This window comes from Bufo bufo, chromosome 8 (assembly GCF_905171765.1).
Source record: "Bufo bufo chromosome 8, aBufBuf1.1, whole genome shotgun sequence".
In the NCBI taxonomy this organism is placed as follows: domain Eukaryota; kingdom Metazoa; phylum Chordata; class Amphibia; order Anura; family Bufonidae; genus Bufo; species Bufo bufo.
This window is the reverse complement of record NC_053396.1, coordinates 98018995-98039624: the sequence shown is the minus strand read 5'-3', so window position 1 is coordinate 98039624 and position 20630 is coordinate 98018995. Positions and strand designations below refer to the sequence as shown.

Here is a 20630-nt window from a genome sequence, read left to right as displayed (position 1 = left end):
GTTTTAATTTGCCACACATAAAAAAGGATTTTGAATCAAAAGAGAACTGTCTGACACATGGTGGTTTACCTAAACCCACTAAGTTTCCTGGTGTGAACTCGGCTAGGGGGCAGGGAGACACCTAAATTAGATCCTACTTGGTGCATTCACTTGAGGGAAGATGATCAGAGGAAGGCATAATACCTTCTCCTCCCCGATTCTCCATCTTATTTCCTTCACACAGATCATGCATTTTAAATAGATAAACCATGTTAAAAGCCTTACATTTAAGTAATCACAGTGCACTGTACTCCCTACTCTTCTCTTCTTCTTTTGAGGTAACTGCTGTTTAGGGAACTTCAAGACCAAGGATTTCCTACGAACCTCATCCGCACTAGAAATAAATACAAATGTATTACTGTATCGAACAAGTATATGTATATAAAGAAGAACATTTATTGATATCTCAAGAAAGATTGTGATACTTGTATACAAAACGCACAGCAATATGTAAAATAGAGGAATGTCTTTTCCACCCAGTGCAGTATGACGTAGACATACCTTTCAATAAGCTGTTTGCCCAAAACTATTTTAGTTCCTTCCACTTTAATCAACTCCTCATTGTCATTGTGTATCACAGTCTTTTCCAACTCTTCTTCCTGTTCCTCAGTCATTGCCACAGGATTAGATGGAGGAGCATTGGTTTGGTAGTATAGTGGGCAAAACTTGTTGGTTCTCATATGGCCGATTGCGCCACAAGCTCCACATTTTAGCTGCAAGAAGAAAAAAAAAAAAACGTGTCAAAGATAAAGGTTAACCACTTGCAGTTCATCGTGCTAGTTCACATACAACTTCGCTGAAAAGTTTCTACACATCTCTGTAGAGTCTGCAGCTACATGGGAACCGACACAGGGAACCAGCTGTTAGAGAAAGAGAAGGCTTATTACTGTTCCTACTATCCCGATTGCTGTATACATGATGCTCAATTTGCCCTGTGTATATACTTCAGCAAGCAGCAATGACTGGTGCCGGTAGCTGCAGAAGCTTCTGGGTCTTAGCAGACCCAGATCAGTTCTGCAATATTTGTTAGGTAGCTACATGTTCCCTTTAACTTCCTAGAATATGTCAGCCCCAGTTACAAGCAGAAAAAAGAAAGTCATTTTAAAATGTTCCCTAAAAACAAAAGAAACAACTGCTAAAAAGAAACAACTGCTAAATAAATAAATAAAAAAACAAAAAATGCAAAGAGTGCCATCGTTACCACAATCTACAATGATAGACCTGCTCCCAACCTCCCGAAACTATACATCCCTTAAACAAAAATAAACCGTAAGAGAAACTAACATAAATTATGTATTTTAGTGGCAGTTTCGTGTGTTAAAAAACTGTGAAACAGAGAATTATTTCAATTTTTATATATATTCCTGATTTCACATTCTGTACACTAAACTAGAGCCAATAACTTAATTATATAATGAACAACCCATATCTATCTAGTTCATGGTCTAGTTGTCTGCGCTGATTGTACACAATATTTTCTCTATTGACCAACCTTCAGGTCGGGACGTTCCTTCATTTTCTTAGGTTTCTTTTCTGGTGGACCTCTTAGTTTGTCTTTTTCTTGGTTGCGTTTCAGTCTTCGAAGCTGCTCTTGGATTCTTCGCCTTTCTTTCCTCATCTCCTCACGATGTTGCTCATCAAACAGGGCAAATTTCCGGCTTCAATACAGAATAGCCAGGGTAAAATAACAGTATATACATAAAAATTATATATATATATATATATATATATATATATATATATATATATATATATATATTTTTTTATCAAACCCCAGGGAGCCCCATCAAAAACGTAAGCAGCACTCACATGAACTCGTCATCTTTAGTGGTACGGATACGACTATAAGCATCAATGACAGATGGTTTGCGCACGGTCTCACATCGTACATATTCTTTTCCATCCTCATCCCTAAAGGTGCGGTAGATTTTCAGCCGACGTCCACTAGCTGCTGAATTTAAACTGGTCACTGAGGCAGTGTCATCATCCCTGTGAGAGCCTCCTGGAGTACCTGACCCTGTAACTAAATAGAAGACGTTATTTACCAGGTTGCAGGGCCATCATCTGTCTATCTAGAGTAGCTGCAGCTCACCCAACGACTCAGTATCAGCCCCGCGGAAATATTCTTTAACCTCGAACTAGCCTAGTTTCAAAGTCTAGAATAGTGTTAAAAACGTTATTTTATTCAATACTCATTTAAAAAAAAATCATAAGCATATCCCAGATATGCAACCGCTTACATGTTTCTGACATGCTCGGTGTCCTCACTGATAACGTACAATAGGGAAAACCCATCACCATTTAAATGTGTAAAGGCCAATAAATAAACTACGAAACTATCAAGTAATAGAGTACTAATCTTATGGTTACATATTTGTAGTCCCTCATATCACATTATAGAACCGAAGTATTTTCATAATTAATAACGGCTTAAAAGCAGGACCAGATAAAATTAGTCGAGCAATTAGGCCACGAATAGGCAAGGTGGCCAAGAAAAGAAAAATTACTGCATTCCATTAACATTGAATATATGCTTCACACGTCCAGCAGTCTGCCACATTGACAACCATGTAAATTGTGTCAATACATGGACTGAAGGATGTACAGTACTGTGCAAAGGTTTTAGGCAGCTGTGGAAAAAAGGCTGCAAAGTAGGAATGCTTTCAAAAATAGAAGTGTTAATAGTTAAAATGTATTCTGTAGGAAGACAATGATCACAAGCATACAGTCAATGTCATTAAGAACTATCTTCAGCGTAAAGAAGAACAAGGAGACCTGGAAGTGATGATATGGTCCCCACCACAGAGCCCTGATCTCAACATTGAGTCTGTCTGGGATTGCATGAAGACAGACATGCAGGATCTGAGCAAGCCTACATCCACAGATGTTAGTTCTACAAGATATTTGGAGCAATCTCCCTGCAGAGTTCCTTCAAAAACAGTGTGCAAGTGTACCCAGAAGTTTCTGAGTATAGCTGCAGTGTGCGGTTCTGTCACTCCTTGTTGTGTAGGCTGGCTGCTTGCAACCTCGTATTGGCTACAGGTTATCCTGTGTATGCCGGTTGTTGTTTGGGGCGTGCTGGCTGCAGCATTCTGTGAGTGGTGTGAACTGGCACTTGTATTATTTGTTCTTTGGTTCTGGTTTCTCCTGGTTCTGATGGGGTTAACTTTCCCTGGTCTGTTCCTAGGTGTGGCTTATCGGGTGCCCTCCTTATTGCAGCTATTTCTTTCTGTGAGCTGTGGGGCTTGTGGTCAGTTCTGTCTTTTGCCTTGCTGGGTATAGCTCCTTGCTACTGAGCCAGGGGGTTTTGCCATCTGCCCTTCTGTGTGGCATCTCCTGGTAATTTGTTGTTGTTGATGTTGTATCCTGTGTGTTCCATGTTTTGCCTGGCAGTGTAACTGCTTCTGATCCTGTCTGTTTCATGTACAGCCTAGCAGTGCTCAACTGCTTCTGATCCTGTCTGTTCCATGTACAGCCTAGCAGTGCTCAACTGCTTCTGATCCTGTCTGTTCCATGTACAGCCTAGCAGTGCTCAACTGCTTCTGATCCTGTCTGTTCCATGTACAGCCTGGCAGTGCTCAACTGCTTCTGATCCTGTCTGTTCCATGTACAGCCTAGCAGTGCTCAACTGCTTCTGATCCTGTCTGTTCCATGTACAGCCTAGCAGTGCTCAACTGCTTCTGATCCTGTCTGTTCCATGTACAGCCTAGCAGTACTCAACTGCTTCTGATCCTGTCTGTTCCATGTACAGCCTAGCAGTGCTCAACTGCTTCTGATCCTGTCTGTTCCATGTACAGCCTAGCAGTGCTCAACTGCTTCTGATCCTGTCTGTTCCATGTACAGCCTAGCAGTGCTCAACTGCTTCTGATCCTGTCTGTTCCATGTATAGATTGGCAGTGCTCAACTGCTTCTGATCCTGTCTGTTCCATGTACAGCCTAGCAGTGCTCAACTGCTTCTGATCCTGTCTGTTCCATGTACAGCCTAGCAGTGCTCAACTGCTTCTGATCCTGTCTGTTCCATGTATAGATTGGCAGTGCTCAACTGCTTCTGATCCTGTCTGTTCCATGTACAGCCTAGCAGTGCTCAACTGCTTCTGATCCTGTCTGTTCCATGTACAGCCTAGCAGTGCCCAACTGCTTCTGATCCTGTCTGTTCCATGTACAGCCTAGCAGTGCTCAACTGCTTCTGATCCTGTCTGTTCCATGTACAGCCTAGCAGTGCTCAACTGCTTCTGATCCTGTCTGTTTCATGTACAGCCTAGCAGTACTCAACTGCTTCTGATCCTGTCTGTTCCATGTACAGCCTAGCAGTGCTCAACTGCTTCTGATCCTGTCTGTTCCATGTACAGCCTAGCAGTGCTCAACTGCTTCTGATCCTGTCTGTTCCATGTACAGCCTAGCAGTGCTCAACTGCTTCTGATCCTGTCTGTTCCATGTATAGATTGGCAGTGCTCAACTGCTTCTGATCCTGTCTGTTTCATGTACAGCCTAGCAGTGCTCAACTGCTTCTGATCCTGTCTGTTCCATGTACAGCCTGGCAGTGCTCAACTGCTTCTGATCCTGTCTGTTCCATGTACAGCCTAGCAGTGCTCAACTGCTTCTGATCCTGTCTGTTTCATGTACAGCCTAGCAGTACTCAACTGCTTCTGATCCTGTCTGTTCCATGTACAGCCTAGCAGTGCTCAACTGCTTCTGATCCTGTCTGTTCCATGTACAGCCTGGCAGTGCTCAACTGCTTCTGATCCTGTCTGTTCCATGTACAGCCTGGCAGTGCTCAACTGCTTCTGATCCTGTCTGTTCCATGTACAGCCTAGCAGTGCTCAACTGCTTCTGATCCTGTCTGTTTCATGTACAGCCTAGCAGTACTCAACTGCTTCTGATCCTGTCTGTTTCATGTACAGCCTAGCAGTACTCAACTGCTTCTGATCCTGTCTGTTCCATGTACAGCCTGGCAGTGCTCAACTGCTTCTGATCCTGTCTGTTCCATGTACAGCCTGGCAGTGCTCAACTGCTTCTGATCCTGTCTGTTCCATGTACAGCCTAGCAGTGCTCAACTGCTTCTGATCCTGTCTGTTCCATGTACAGCCTAGCAGTGCCCAACTGCTTCTGATCCGGTCTGTTCCATGTACAGCCTAGCAGTGCTCAACTGCTTCTGATCCTGTCTGTTCCATGTACAGCCTAGCAGTGCTCAACTGCTTCTGATCCTGTCTGTTCCATGTACAGCCTAGCAGTGCTCAACTGCTTCTGATCCTGTCTGTTCCATGTACAGCCTAGCAGTGCCCAACTGCTTCTGATCCGGTCTGTTCCATGTACAGCCTAGCAGTGCTCAACTGCTTCTGATCCTGTCTGTTCCATGTACAGCCTAGCAGTGCTCAACTGCTTCTGATCCTGTCTGTTTCATGTACAGCCTGGCAGGGCCTAACTGCTTCTGTTCCTGTCCTGTGTATGTCCTGCTTTCATGAGAGGGCTCCTGGGTTCTAGAGAAGGAGGATATCTAATCTGTGTGCAGCACTGCCTGTGACCGCCATGCTTCTGTTCCGCATGGGGTCCAGGCATCTGCTTGTCTGCTGGTTTCCGTTTGTCATCTGAACCATGTCCTGAGTTTGTTTGGGTTCCAGTCCTTCTGTTGTGTGCTTGCACAAGCGTGGTTCTCTTCAGGTAACAGCCAAGTGTACCAGGACCATCCTGGAGGTCCGACCAGTGTGCCCTTGGCCAAGATTATACCCACCACCAGTGGCTCTGTGAAGAACGGGGGCGCGCTGGTTCTCTGCCCTCTGGGTTTGGCCTCCTGCCTTGCCAGTGCACTTGGTTCATTCACAGTGGTACCACTATTGCCTAACCTGCTTTTCCTTACTGTCATGTTTATTTATTACATGTGTAATAAAAGTATTCTGCTGGTTCCTGGTCTGTTATCTGCGCCTGTGTCCTGTTTGCAAGACGTTCTGGAGGTCTGCCCTGTCCTCCAGAAAGTGACACTCCAAATGGATGATACAAAGAGCTAAACATAAAAATAGTTATGATTTACTGCAGGGAAGATCAAAGAACAGAGAAAATAAATGATCTCCTCTTCCGACTGTCTTACAGTACAGTTCCAAACACAGATCATATACATATTAGGCTACTTTCACACTAGCGTTCGGGGCTCCGCTCGTGAGTTCCGTTTGAAGGGGCTCACGAGCGGCCCCGAACGCATCCGTCTGGCCCTAATGCATTCTCAGTGGAGGCGGATCCACTGAGAATGCATCCGCCTGCCAGCGTTCAGCCTCCGCTCAGTGAGCGGACACCTGAACGCCGCTTGCAGCGTTCGGGTGTCCGCCTGGCCGTGCGGAGGCGAGCGGATCCGTCCAGACTTACAATGTAAGTCAATGGGGACGGATCCGCTTGAAGATGACACTATATGGCTCAATCTTCAAGCGGATCCGTCCCCCATTGACTTTCAATGTAAAGTCTGAACGGATCCGCTCAGGCTACTTTCACACTTAGAAAACTTTCTAAGTAATAATGCAGACGTCTGCATTATCGGAGCGGATCCGTCTGATGAAACATCAGACGGATACGCTCCGAACGCTAGTGTGAAAGTAGCCTTATGTGAAAGTAGCCTTAGAGTTGTTGCGATAGCAAATTTTTGATTCAGTTTCGATACCATAAAAAAGTATTGCGATACTCGATACCATGCGAAAAAATAAAACAAAAAAGCCACATGCATTCCGCATTTTAAAAAATGGCGAATCGTGCAGTTTTTATTTATTTTTTCTGTTCCGGCGTTCACTGCATAGATTTTTTTAATATTTTAATAGTTTGGACTTTTCTGACGTGGCGATATGTAATATGTTTATTTATTGTTTATACATTTTATATGTGGAATTGGGAAAGGGGGCGATTCATACTTAATATTTTGGTAGGGGTTTTTTACTTTTTTTTTTTTTTTCACTTTTTATTTAATAACTATTTCCCCCCTTAGGGGCTAGAACCTGGGATTTTTTCATCCCTTGTCCTATTCACCCTAATAGAGCTCTATCAGGGTGAATAGGACTTCACACTGTCCCTGCTGCCCTGTGCTCACAGCATCAGGGATGTTACCATGGCAGCCAGGGCTTCAGTAGCGTCCTGGCTGCCATGGTAACTGATCGGAGCCCCAGGATTACACAGCTGGGGCTCCGATCAGAAGCTGCCACTGCCACCAATGAAGAGGAGCGGAGGGGACACTGTGGCCACTGCCACCAATGATTTTAAAACTGGGGGGGTTGAGAGGGGCGCGCGCACTGCGCCACCAATGATTTTAATGGGATTGTGGGGGGGGGGGGGTCGAGAGGGGTGGCGCACTGCCTATGCCCCTTGTATTTCCATTGTGGGCCTTATATGGCTATCGTTTCGCGATTTCCAACCACTTCCCCATATACTTACCTATTTTCCTGCGTCGGAATGGCATTGCTATGTGGCTACATAAGTTTTGCTGTAAGCCTGATGTTTAAGTTTCCATCCTCTTGATCTGAGACTAAGTCCCTGCGCATCTACTGGCTGTGCAGGAGTACTAAAAGATTGTAACCGGGCTAAGTCCCGGCGCATCTGCAAACAGCGCATGGTATGTGCACTAGATGGCAAACTAAGGAGATAAACTCTGGAGTTCTCGCACACGTCCATTATCACTGGTTACTAAGTTCAGGCGCATCGGCACCGCGCAGATCATCATAAGAGCCAGACTCAGAGGCATTGTGATTGGAGGTAAGGTGACTTGTATGCCCCTTGGGGTTTGATTGGTTGCCCATGTTAAGTATATACACCCATTTTTATGATGTCTGCAATTCCATGCACTGCGCCACCAATGATACTTACCCCTTAATACAGGAGGCGGGTACTGAGAGCAGATCAGCGGCAGTTAACCCCTCAGGTGCCGCACCTGAGGGGTTAACTGCCGCTGATCGCAGCTCCCTGTCAGGGGCAGGGTGCCGGCAATGCGATTCTGCTGCCGTCACCCGTCTCCTGTATTGTGTGTTAAAGAGTGACTACTTTATATGGGACTCCAGACTTTAAGTATTAGGCTACACAGAGCGGCGCCCAGCGATGTCCCAGCACTTACCATTATTCCTGGGCGCCGCTCCGTTCGCCCGTAGTGCCCCATTACTGTCTCCTCTCCTGCTCCATATGCTAATTACTATCGGAGCCCACTAGAGAAGCTGATGTCTCCTCCCCATTGCTCCGATAGTAATTAGCATATAGAGCAAAAGAGGAGACAGTAATGGGGCACTGCGGGCGAACGGAGCGGCGCTCAGGAATAATGGTAAGTGCTGGGACATCGCTGGGCGCCGCTCTGTGTAAGAACAGTCCTATCATTGGTTGCTGACAGCAGTGCTCTCATGTTCAGAGATACTAGACTGTGCAGACCAGTATAGAAAAAATGGAAATCCCGGTATCAAAAGTATAGATTGGGTATCGAAATTTACCCTAATATATATTACACATTTATGGTACATACAAAGTGGGAAAACTCTGTAAAGACCTGTCAGCTCTCCTGACATTTCTGGAACATGGAAATAACGCTGGAACATCTTTGTGCCATTCCTCTGTTATTCACAGAAATGTATTAATAAAATAAGACCGAGGTCTGACTATTCCCTCTGTCGACTGCGCACCCCATGTACAGCCTGACACGGTCACTGACCTTGCCGATAAATGATTATCATCAGTGTCTCCAGGAAAGTCCAGCTCAACTCGTACCACATTATTACAGAATCCTCTACCTTTAATTGTATCATATCATTTGTATTGATCAGGACTAGCCGATTAGTTGGGAAATGGTCTTATTACTCTGGGGCAGTGATGGGCAAAGTGCGGCTCTCCAGCTGTTGTAAAACTACAAATCCCATCATGCCCTCCTGTAGGCTGATAGCTGTAGGCAGACTGAGCACACTGGGAGTTGTAGTTTTACAACAGCTGGAGAGCCGCAGTTTGCCCATCCCTGCTCTGGGATAAAGCAGAACAGTGTAAGTGAAGTTCATACTAAACGACAGTTTGCAATACTCACAAAACCCTTTTCTGTCTTTTTTGTCTTTTCGGCTCCGCTCTTTGTCATTACCACTGTCTTCCCCCATCAACATCCTCTGCAGCTCTTTTCTCTCCTGCTCTTCTCGCTCTCGGGACAGTTGAGAGCTCGTCTTCTTATTCTGTAGCATGTTCTCAATGTTTTTGCCCATCTCCTCAAAGTCACTATCTTCAGCGGAGCTACTATCTGTGTCTGTGGACAAAACTTCTGCAGATTCTAAGACTCTGGAAAATGCAAGGTTAAGTAAAAATATAAATAACAGTAAATTAAAATATACAAACCAAAATTAAAAGTGTAAAGTAACATGAAAAGTACAGAGCCGAGAGTCTTCTTTCCACCCAGCTTCTGACCACCATCTTGATTGAAACCTGTGTGCAGGTTGTAGTTCTGGCAATTACATATCCCATGTTGCCTTTTCAAGCATCACATAGGAAGGTGTAACCAGCTTTATCAACTGCTATAGTTATACTGGTCATTCCAAATTGTACTCTGGTTGCTGGAGGGCCATAGATGCAAGGCTAAGGCACACCAGAATCTACAGGCGTAGCCCTATGCAGCAGGATGTAGCGAGGGGTAGAGATGTCTGGTGAGCAACAGCCTTACACCATCTACTAGACACAGAAAGCAGTCTAAAGGAGGTTAAGAGACAGAAGCAGGACACACAGGACTACGATCTGTGGCTGTCACTCAGTGCTTTACATGGTTGTTGCAAAGGAAAGATGAAGGAACATTGGGGGACATTGACAAAGACTGGCTTTTTACTCCAGCCTTTGTTTCTCCTCTGTGCTGCCAGAGGATTCGCTAATTTATGACGAGGTGTAAATTAGGCAAACCTAGAGTTAAAACTACTCCAGCCCCTGACTGGAGTAGTTTTTACTCCTCTTTTACGCCTGTTTCCGGCATAAACGATCGTAAATTTGCCAGAGCCGAAGTCCCAGCCCCCGCTACTCCTTGCGCAAAAACACCCTTGCAACAAAATATTGTCTCGTTGGGGTTTACAAAGTTACAAAAAGGGGTTTTGCGGCTTTTTTTACACCAAAAACTGGATATAAGTATTGGACACTCCTAATCATTGAGTACAGGTGTTGCATTCAGTCCCATTGCTACAGGTGTATAAAAATCAGCCCCTAATCATGCAGTCTGCCCGCATTTCTGAAAGAATGGCGCCTTATATAGAGCTCACTGAATTCTAGCGTGGTGCTGTAATAGAATGCCACGTTAAAACAAGTCAGTTAATGACATTTCTTTCCTCCTAGATATTCAACCATCACCTGTGACTGGTATTATAACAGATGGAAGTGGTCAGGAACCACAGCAACTCCGCCACAAAACGGAGACCGCGTAAAGTTACAGAGCGGGGTTGAATAAAAGTCACCAACGCTCTGCTGAGTCAGTAACTGCAGAGCTTCAAACCTCCTCTGGCATGAACATCGGCACAAAAACATGGCACATGGCACATGGCATGGGTTTTCATGGCCGAGCAGCTGCATGTAAGCATCTTATGAAGTGGTGTAAAGCAGTGGTAACATGTTCTGTGCAGTGACAAATCACACTTCTCTATCTGACAGTCTGGAGAATGCCAGGAGAACGTTACCTGCCTGACTGCATTGTGCCAACTGTAAAGTTTGATGGAAGAGGGATAATGTTTTTGAGGGTTTAGCCTAGGCCCATCAATTTCAGTGAAAGGAAATCTTAGTACTTCAGCATACCAAGACCTGTTGGTACAATCTAGGGAAGGCCTTCTTCTGTTCCACCATGACTGGGCCCCAGTGCACAAAGGGGGGAGGGATCAACTACATATCAATGCCTATGAATTTAGAATAGGATGTAATACAAAATTCCTGCAGGTGAAATGTGTAGGTGTCCCAATAATTTAGTCCATATAGTGCACTTTGTTATTCAGAAACCTACAAGATACTGCAATGACAGATGATAAGTCAAAGTGATCTGTCATAATGCTATGCTGTATGGTTTATGGGCAGCAAAGTATGGTGACAGACCTTCTGCACTAATAGCATTGGGCGCCAAAAAATATTGGCCACATAGCTAGATTATAAACTGATTTGACAAGAAAAAAAACTATTCTCTGGGGAAGCATTTATGCAACATACTTGTTCTGGAGATCAAATATCCGCTGGCACTCCTCTTTATATCTTTCTTGATGTTCTGCCACTGAGAATCGTGATCCTCTAGCAAATTTGTTCATTGGTCCCTCCCCAGAGCGCGCTTGCTCAGTGGACATTGTTCTCACCACATCGATTACTTCCCAGCGAGACAGCTTCTTAATCTAAAACGAACAAAACAGAGAGAATGAGTACATGAAAAGAACCGGTATAAGCCCTTAAAGGGGTTTTCCGGGATTTTAACCACCTCAGCCCCCAGTGCTTAAACACCCTGAAAGACCAGGCCACTTTTTACACTTCTGACCTACACTACTTTCACCATTTATTGCTCGGTGATGCAACTTACCACCCAAATGAATTTTGCCTCCTTTTCTTCTCACTAATAGAGCTTTCATTTGGTGGTATTTCATTGCTGCTGACATTTTTACTTTTTTTGTTATTAATCGAAATTTAACGATTTTTTTGCAAAAAAATGACATTTTTCACTTTCAGTTGTAAAATTTTGCAAAAAAAACGAGATCCATATATAAATTTTGCTCTAAATTTATTGTCCTACATGTCTTTGATAAAAAAAAAATGTTTGGGTAAAAAAAAAATGGTTTGGGTAAAAGTTATAGCGTTTACAAACTATGGTACAAAAATGTGAATTTCCGCTTTTTGAAGCAGCTCTGACTTTCTGAGCACCTGTCATGTTTCCTGAGGTTCTACAATGGCCAGACAGTACAAACACCCCACAAATGACCCCATTTCGGAAAGTACACACCCTAAGGTATTCACTGATGGGCATAGTAAGTTCATAGAACTTTTTATTTTTTGTCACAAGTTAGCGGAAAATGATGATTTTTTTTTTTTTTTTTTTTTTTATTACAAAGTCTCATATTCCACTAACTTGTGACAAAAAATAAAAAGTTCTATGAACTCACTATGCCCATCAGCGAATACCTTGGGGTCTCTTCTTTCCAAAATGGGGTCACTTGTGGGGTAGTTCTACTGCCCTGGTATTCTAGGGGCCCAAATGTGTGGTAAGGAGTTTGAAATCAAATTCTGTAAAAAATGACGAGTGAAATCCGAAAGGTGCTCTTTGGAATATGGGCCCCTTTGCCCACCTAGGCTGCAAAAAAGTGTCACACATCTGGTATCTCCGTATTCAGTAGAAGTTGGGGAATGTGTTTTGGGGTGTCTTTTTACATATACCCATGCTGGGTGAGAGAAATATCTTGGTCAAATGCCAACTTTGTATAAAAAAATGGGAAAAGTTGTCTTTTGCCAAGATATTTCTCTCACCCAGCATGGGTATATGTAAAATGACACCCCAAAACACATTCCCCAACTTCTACTGAGTACGGAGATACCAGATGTGTGACACTTTTTTGCAGCCTAGGTGGGCAAAGGGGCCCATATTCCAAAGAGCACCTTTCGGATTTCACTCGTCATTTTTTACAGAATTTGATTTCAAACTCCTTACCACACATTTGGGCCCCTAGAATGCCAGGGCAGTATAACTACCCCACAAGTGACCCCATTTTGGAAAGAAGACACCCCAAGGTATTCACTGATGGGCATGGCGAGTTCATGGAAGTTTTTATTTTTTGTCACAAGTTAGTGGAATATGAGACTTTGTATGTAAAAAAAAAAAAAAAAAAAAAAATCATAATTTTCCACTAACTTGTGACAAAAAATAAAAAATTCTAGGAACTCGCCATGCCCCTCACGGAATACCTTGGGGTGTCTTCTTTCCAAAATAGGGTCACTTGTGGGGTAGTTATACTGCCCTGGCATTTTCCAGGGGCCCTAATGTGTGGTAAGTAGGTAAATGACCTGTGAAATCCGAAAGGTGCTCTTTGGAATGTGGGCCCCTTTGCCCACCTAGGCTGCAAAAAAGTGTCACACATCTGGTATCGCCGTACTCGGGAGAAGTTGGGGAATGTGTTTTGTGGTGTCATTTTACATATACCCATGCTGGGTGAGAGAAATATCTTGGCAAAAGACAACTTTTCCCATTTTTTTATACAAAGTTGGCATTTGACCAAGATATTTATCTCACCCAGCATGGGTATATGTAAAATGACACCCCAAAACACATTCACCAACTTCTACTGAATACGGAGATACCACATGTGTGACACTTTTTTGCAGCCTAGGTGGGCAAAGGGGCCCAAATTCCTTTTAGGAGGGCATTTTTAGACATTTGGATACCAGACTTCTTCTCACGCTTTGGGGCCCCTAAAATGCCAGGGCAGTATAAATACCCCACATGTGACCCCATTTTGGAAAGAAGACACCCCAAGGTATTCAATGAGGGGCATGGCGAGTTTATAGAAAAAAAAAAATTTTGGCACAAGTTAGCGGAAATTGATTTTTTAATTTTTTTTCTCACAAAGTCTCCCTTTCCGCTAACTTGGGACAAAAATTTCAATCTTTCATGGACTCAATATGCCCCTCAGCGAATACCTTGGGGTGTCTTCTTTCCAAAATGGTGTTATTTGTGGGGTGTTTGTACTGCCCTGGCATTTGAGGGTCTCCGCAATCATTACATGTATGCCCAGCATTAGGAGTTTCTGCTATTCTCCTTATATTGAGCATACGGGTAATGAGATTTTTTTTTTCCGTTCAGCCTCTGGGCTGAAAGAAAAAAATGAACGGCACAGATTTCTTCATTCGCATCAATCAATGTGGATGAAAAAATCTCTGCCAAAAAAAGAAAAAGGAGGGGAAAGGCGTCTGCCAGGACATAGGAGCTCCGCCCAACATCCATGCCCACTTAGCTCGTATGCCCTGGCAAACCCGATTTCTCCATTCACATCAATCGATGTGGATGAATAAATCATTGCCGGGATTTTTTTTTTTATATATACAAAGTGTTTGCCAAAGTATATGAACACCGCCACCTCCTCAGCTCATATGCCTCGGCAAACGTATCTTTTACTGCAGAGGAGAAATCTCGTCTTGCAGCGCCGCATACACCGACTTGCGTGTAATCTGACAGCAGCACAATGCTTCTGTCCGAATGCACATCAGTGCTGCAGCTAGTCGATCGGTTGGTCCACCTGAAAGGTAAAAAAAAACAAAACAAAAAAGAAAAAACCAGGCCGCAAAGCAATAACTTTATTAACTTTAGAACAGAACATATTAACTTTTTTTAACTTTTGTAACTTTTTTACTTACCGGTAATTTTTTTTTTGTTTAGTTTTTTTTACCTTTATAGAACAAACCTCTCCTTCCCCATGGGACAATGTGCAAAGCGCAAATCGCCCAAAGATGTGGCGAAGTACGTTATGCACTTTATCCCAGGTGAAAGGAGAGGTTTGCAGCAGCTGTGAGTAAAAGGGCCCTAATAGCCCTGTGTGCCTGTCCTGTGAGATGCAATCCCTATGCTAGGTGTACCTGTGTGTGGTACTTCCGGAAACACTCACCTAAGCATAGGGCAGGGTGGTCAGGGCAGTCAGGACAGAAATAGCGGGTGTCACGCCTTATTCCACTCCTGCTACAGACACGACATTTTTTTCGGGGTGGCGGTTGGGTTGAGGTACCAGCAACGACACTGGGGAAATGTCGCTCGTGTAGACGGCTAACTACACTGGTGGATGGGGCCACGGAACCTCCTGGGTAAAGGAGGTTCGCGATGATCTCTTCCTGGAATTTGAGGAAGGATCCTGTTCTCCCAGCCTTACTGTAGAGAACAAAACTATTGTACAGCGCCAATTGAATTAAATATACAGACACCTTCTTATACCAGCGTCTGGTTCTGCGGGAAACTAAATAGGGAGCCAACATCTGGTCATTGAAGTCCACCCCTCCCATGAGCGCATTATAGTCGTGGACTGAGAGGGGCTTTTCAATGACACGGGTTGCCCTTTCAATTTGGATTGTCGTGTCTGCGTGAATGGAGGAGAGCATGTAAACGTCACGCTTGTCTCTCCATTTCACCGCGAGCAGTTCTTCGTTACACAAGGCAGCCCTCTCCCCCCTTGCAAGACGGGTGGTTACAAGCCGTTGGGGGAAGCCCACGCGACTAGTTCGCGCGGTGCCACAGGCGCAAATCCGTTCTAGAAACAAATGCCTAAAGAGGGCCACACTTGTGTAAAAATTGTCCACATAAAGATGGTACCCCTTGCCGAATAAGGGTGACACCAAGTCCCAGACTGTCTTCCCACTGCTCCCCAGGTAGTCAGGGCAACCGACCGGCTCCAGGGTCTGATCTTTTCCCTCATAGATCCGAAATTTGTGGGTATAGCCTGTGGCCCTTTCACAGAGCTTATACAATTTGACCCCATACCGGGCACGCTTGCTTGGGATGTATTGTTTGAAGCCAAGGCGCCCGGTAAAATGTATTAGGGACTCGTCTACGCAGATGTTTTGCTCAGGGGTATACAAATCTGCAAATTTCTGGTTGAAATGGTCTATGAGGGGCCGAATTTTGTGGAGCCGGTCAAAAGCTGGGTGGCCTCTGGGACGGGAGGTGGTGTTGTCGCTAAAATGCAGAAAACGCAGGATGGTCTCAAATCGTGTCCTGGACATAGCAGCAGAGAACATGGGCATGTGATGAATTGGGTTCGTGGACCAATATGACCGCAATTCATGCTTTTTTGTCAGGCCCATGTTGAGGAGAAGGCCCAGAAAAATTTTAAGTTCGGAAACTTGGACTGGTTTCCACCGGAAAGGCTGGGCATAATAGCTTTCCGGGTTTGCGGTTATAAATTGTGTGGCATATTGGTTGGTCTCTGCCACGACTAAGTCCAAGAGCTCCGCAGTCAAGAACAGCTCAAAAAATCCCAGGGCCGAAGCGATTTGAGCCGTCTCAACCCGAACTCCAGACTGGGCGGTGAAAGGGGGAACTACAGGTGCGGCTGAAGTTGGTGACTGCCAATCAGGGTTTGCCAGCACCTCAGGGACTCTAGGGGGTCTACGGGCCTGTCTGCGCGGTGGCTGCGACGGGGTAACTACTGCACGTGCCACCGTACCAGCTTCAACTGCCCTTCTGGTGCTCGCTACTTCACCAGGTTGTACGGCAGTGCTGGTACTAGGTCCAGGAAGGGCTGCGCTGCTGGTGTATGCCTCACCACGTGATCCGGCAGCGACAGCCCCACTCTGCTGCTCTTGAAGCGGATCCTGCGTAACCTGTGGTCTAGCGACACGGGGCCGGGTACGCCTGGTGCTGCCAGGGACCTCAACCTCCTCGTCCGAACTTTGGGTCAGAGAGCCACTGCTTTCTACAGGTTCATATTCTGACCCGCTAGATTCGTCAGATGAGGGTTCCCACTCCTCATCCGACTGGGTCAGAATCCTGTAGGCCTCTTCAGAAGAATACCCCCTGTTTGACATTTTGGACTACTAAATTTAGGGGTATTCCCTGAGACTACCCAAGAAAAAAAGCAAACCTGTCTTACAAAGGGGAGGCTAGCGAAGTACCGGAGGCCGCTGCGGTTGATAAAAAATATCAAAACTGATTTTTTTATCGCCGCAGTGCGTGTAAAGTGAATGTGCAGTGATCAAAAAATAATAATTTTTTGTCACTGCGGTGGGGCGGGCGTGGGTGAACGCACGTGTGGGCGACCGATCAGGCCTGATCGGGCAAACACTGCGTTTTGGGTGGAGGGCGAACTAAAGTGACACTAATACTATTATAGATCTGACCGTGATCAGTTTTGATCACTTACAGATACTATAAAAGTACAAATGCTGATTAGCGATACGCTAATCAGCGAATAAAAGTGACTGCGGTGCGGTGGGGTGGGCGCTAACTGACGCTAACTACCTAACCAAGGGGCCTAAACTATCCCTAAAACCTAACAGCCAATACCAGTGAAAAAAAAAAAGTGACAGTTTACACTGATCACTTTTTTTCCTTTCACTAGTGATTGACAGGGGTGATCAAAGGGGTGATCAAAGGGTTAATTGGGGTGCAAGGGGGTGATCTGGGGCTAAGGTGTGCTGTTTGGTGTACTCACTGTGAAGTCTGCTCCTGTGCTGGATCCAACCGACGAAAAGGACCAGCAGAGGAGCAGAGAAGCCATATAACAGATCATATTTACTAATATGATCTGTTATCTGGTTTGTGATTCGATTTTTTAAAAATCAGCAACCTGCCAGCGACGATCATTGGCTGGCAGGTTGCTGATGCAACTCTCCTCGAACTTTTGCCGGCCCGCGATGCGCATGCGCGGGCCGGCTGTGACCGAAATCTCGCGTCTCGCGAGAAGACGCGCCGGCGCGTCCACTCGGAATGAAACAACCACCTCCAGGACGTGTCTGTGCGTACAGCGGTCCGGAGGTGGTTAATATTGACGACCTATCCTCAGGGTAGTTCATCAATATCAGATCGGCAGGGGTCTGACACCGAGCACTCACACTGTTCAGCTGTTTGAAGAGAAGGCAGCGTGCTGTGCCAGCACAGACCTATCCTCTTCTCCGTCGACATCGCAGCAGTGAGCAGGTGTAATTGCAAGCTGTCCCATTCACTTTTATGGGACTACTTGTTCTTATACACTTATATGGGACGGCTCCTTCCTATTCAAGTGAATGGGACAGATTGTATTTACACCTGCTCGCTGCAGCCTTCTCGTCAAACAGCTGATAGGCGGGGGAACCGGGTGTCGGACCCCCGCCGATCTGATGTTGATGACCTATCCTGAGGATAGGTCATCGGTATTAAAATCCTGGAAAACCGCAAAAGAACCATAAGACATAAGAACAAAGGGTGATGTGCCCCTTACCTGTTGTGAAAGATAAAGATATACAAAATGTATTTGTATGCACATTTGTATGTGTTTTTTTTATTTTATTATTATTTCAGGCTTTATATACATATAGAATATATGGAGATCAATATGCTGTACGAAAGAATGGATAAAAAAAAATAAAAAATAATAAAATAAATCTTGCCGGTAGATCTGACTTGTTTTGTTGGAACAAAGAATTCCCCAAAACTTCATGAATATGAAGTCTAAAAAACATGTGTTTTGGGCAAATATAAAATGATTCTTAAAGCCTTCAAATTTCCACACTCACCTCTTCCTCGTGCACTCCAAATTTGCGGAGCAACTGTTTGGCATTTTTCAAGGAAAGTCTTCGCAAATCTGCATCGGTTCCGGTCACGGTCTTTTTCACTGGCTGAGGCTCTTTATCGTCTTGCTGTTACAAGAAGTTACATAGTTAAGAACATATTCTATGATAAGCGCTCATGTACATTGACATTTTATAGCCACCCTCCATCTCATAGGTATTTCTTGTATCAAGAAAGGGCATTAGTGACAAGCATAGGTTTCTGACCTTCTGTTGTGTTGGTTTGTTAGGAATCTTCACATAAGAGAATCCTTCTCCGCAGCCGGTTGGGTCTGCAACCCCAGTCACCTCCAGCAGACATTTGCCTTTCATAGCAGCAATAAATGCTCTGGTCGTGTTCCAAGGAGCAGTTCTGACCTGTGCAAATATAAATGACGACGTATGACTTGGTGTCCACACACAACTACCTGGAATATTCTCACTTTCCATGTGTTACCTCATCATCTATCTTCATCTGGAAGTCTTCTTCATTCTCCTCATCTGGGGCAAAAAATGATTTTTCTCCATATCCAGCATCCTGAAATAAAAAAAAAAAGATTCATGTGATATGGTCCTCTAAATAAGGCAGACAAGCCCACACACATGATAAATCTGAATCAAAAACTGTACAGATAACAGGTGTTGTAGGAGCTTGTCATCACTTGGTCATTTGCATTACAATGTGCGCTGTGCATCCGTAACTTGATTTCCGCCCCCCCAAAAAAGAACTGTAGGACCATTGGTGCCCATCATCTTAGTCATCATTCACATCACACTGAAGCAATAACCACTTTTTATCACCTCCGACCTTAAAGGGGTTGTGCCACACAAACATTCTGTAGTTTTCAAATCAGCACCTGGATCTAAATACTTTTTTTAATGGCTGGTAAAATGTATCTGCATAGCGCCACCTGCGGTTTGTTCTTTTTCTTACTTCTCTGTCCACCATGTTGAGGTGGTCAAAAGTGCTCAGTTCCATCCTTCAACTGCCTCCTGAGCTATGATAGGGAGAGAGCTAAAAGCAGAAAGGGCACGGCGCCCTGAGCGGTCACAGAAAGGGCACGGCGCCCTGAGCGGTCACAGAAAGGGCACGGCGCCCTGAGCGGTCACAGAAAGGGCACGGCGCCCTGAGCGGTCACAGAAAGGGCACGGCGCCCTGAGCGGTCACAGAAAGGGCACGGCGCCCTGAGCGGTCACAGAAAGGGCACGGCGCCCTGAGCGGTCACAGAAAGGGCACGGCGCCCTGAGCGGTCACAGAAAGGGCACGGCGCCCTGAGCGGTCACAGAAAGGGCACGGCGCCCTGAGCGGTCACAGAAAGGGCACGGCGCCCTGAGCGGTCAAAGAAAGGGCACGGCGCCCTGAGCGGTCACAGAAAGGGCACGGCGCCCTGAGCGGTCACAGAAAGGGCACGGCGCCCTGAGCGGTCACAGAAAGGGCACGGCGCCCTGAGCGGTCACAGAAAGGGCACGGCGCCCTGAGCGGTCACAGAAAGGGCACGGCGCCCTGAGCGGTCACAGAAAGGGCACGGCGCCCTGAGCGGTCACAGAAAGGGCACGGCGCCCTGAGCGGTCACAGAAAGGGCACGGCGCCCTGAGCGGTCACAGAAAGGGCACGGCGCCCTGAGCGGTCACAGAAAGGGCACGGCGCCCTGAGCGGTCACAGAAAGGGCACGGCGCCCTGAGCGGTCACAGAAAGGGCACGGCGCCCTGAGCGGTCACAGAAAGGGCACGGCGCCCTGAGCGGTCACAGAAAGGGCACGCCGCCCTGAGCGGTCACAGAAAGGGCACGGCGCCCTGAGCGGTCACAGAAAGGGCACGGCGCCCTGAGCGGTCACAGAAAGGGCACGGCGCCCTGAGCGGTCACAGAAAGGGCACGGCGCCCTGAGCGGTCACAGAAAGGGCACGGCGCCCTGAGCGGTCACAGAAAGGGCACGGCGCCCTGAGCGGTCACAGAAAGGGCACGGCGCCCTGAGCGGTCACAGAAAGGGCACGGCGCCCTGAGCTGTCACAGAAAGGGCACGCCGCCCTGAGCTGTCACAGAAAGGGCACGCCGCCCTGAGCTGTCACAGAAAGGGCACGCCGCCCTGAGCTGTCACAGAAAGGGCACGCCGCCCTGAGCGGTCACAGAATGGGCACGCCGCCCTGAGCGGTCACAGAAAGGGCACGCCGCCCTGAGCGGTCACAGAAAGGGCACGCCGCCCTGAGCGGTCACAGAAAGGGCACGCCGCCCTGAGCGGTCACAGAAAGGACACGCCGCCCTGAGCGGTCACAGAAAGGACACGCCGCCCTGAGCGGTCACAGAAAGGACACGCCGCCCTGAGCGGTCACAGAAAGGACACGCCGCCCTGAGCGGTCACAGAAAGGACATCTCTATGTCAGTCTCTCTT

At 46.2% G+C, this 20630-nt stretch overlaps 1 protein-coding gene across 3 annotated transcripts in view; it reads right to left on the bottom strand.

Moving 5' to 3' along the window:
• Nucleotides 1-20630, bottom strand: part of TAF1 (TATA-box binding protein associated factor 1) — an 88735-nt gene that overhangs the window by 32462 nt on the left and 35643 nt on the right. For 2 of the 3 annotated variants that reach the window (XM_040442264.1, XM_040442265.1), the window contains exons 19-27: nt 18701-18781; nt 18472-18621; nt 18211-18333; nt 11191-11366; nt 9062-9303; nt 1849-2062; nt 1532-1697; nt 541-752; nt 265-373 (exon numbers count right to left, since the gene is read on the bottom strand). In XM_040442264.1, coding sequence (XP_040298198.1) covers nt 265-373; nt 541-752; nt 1532-1697; nt 1849-2062; nt 9062-9303; nt 11191-11366; nt 18211-18333; nt 18472-18621; nt 18701-18781 — 1473 coding nt within the window. The remainder of the gene's footprint in view (nt 1-264; nt 374-540; nt 753-1531; nt 1698-1848; nt 2063-9061; nt 9304-11190; nt 11367-18210; nt 18334-18471; nt 18622-18700; nt 18782-20630) is intronic. The other variant, XM_040442266.1, reaches the window with a different exon arrangement.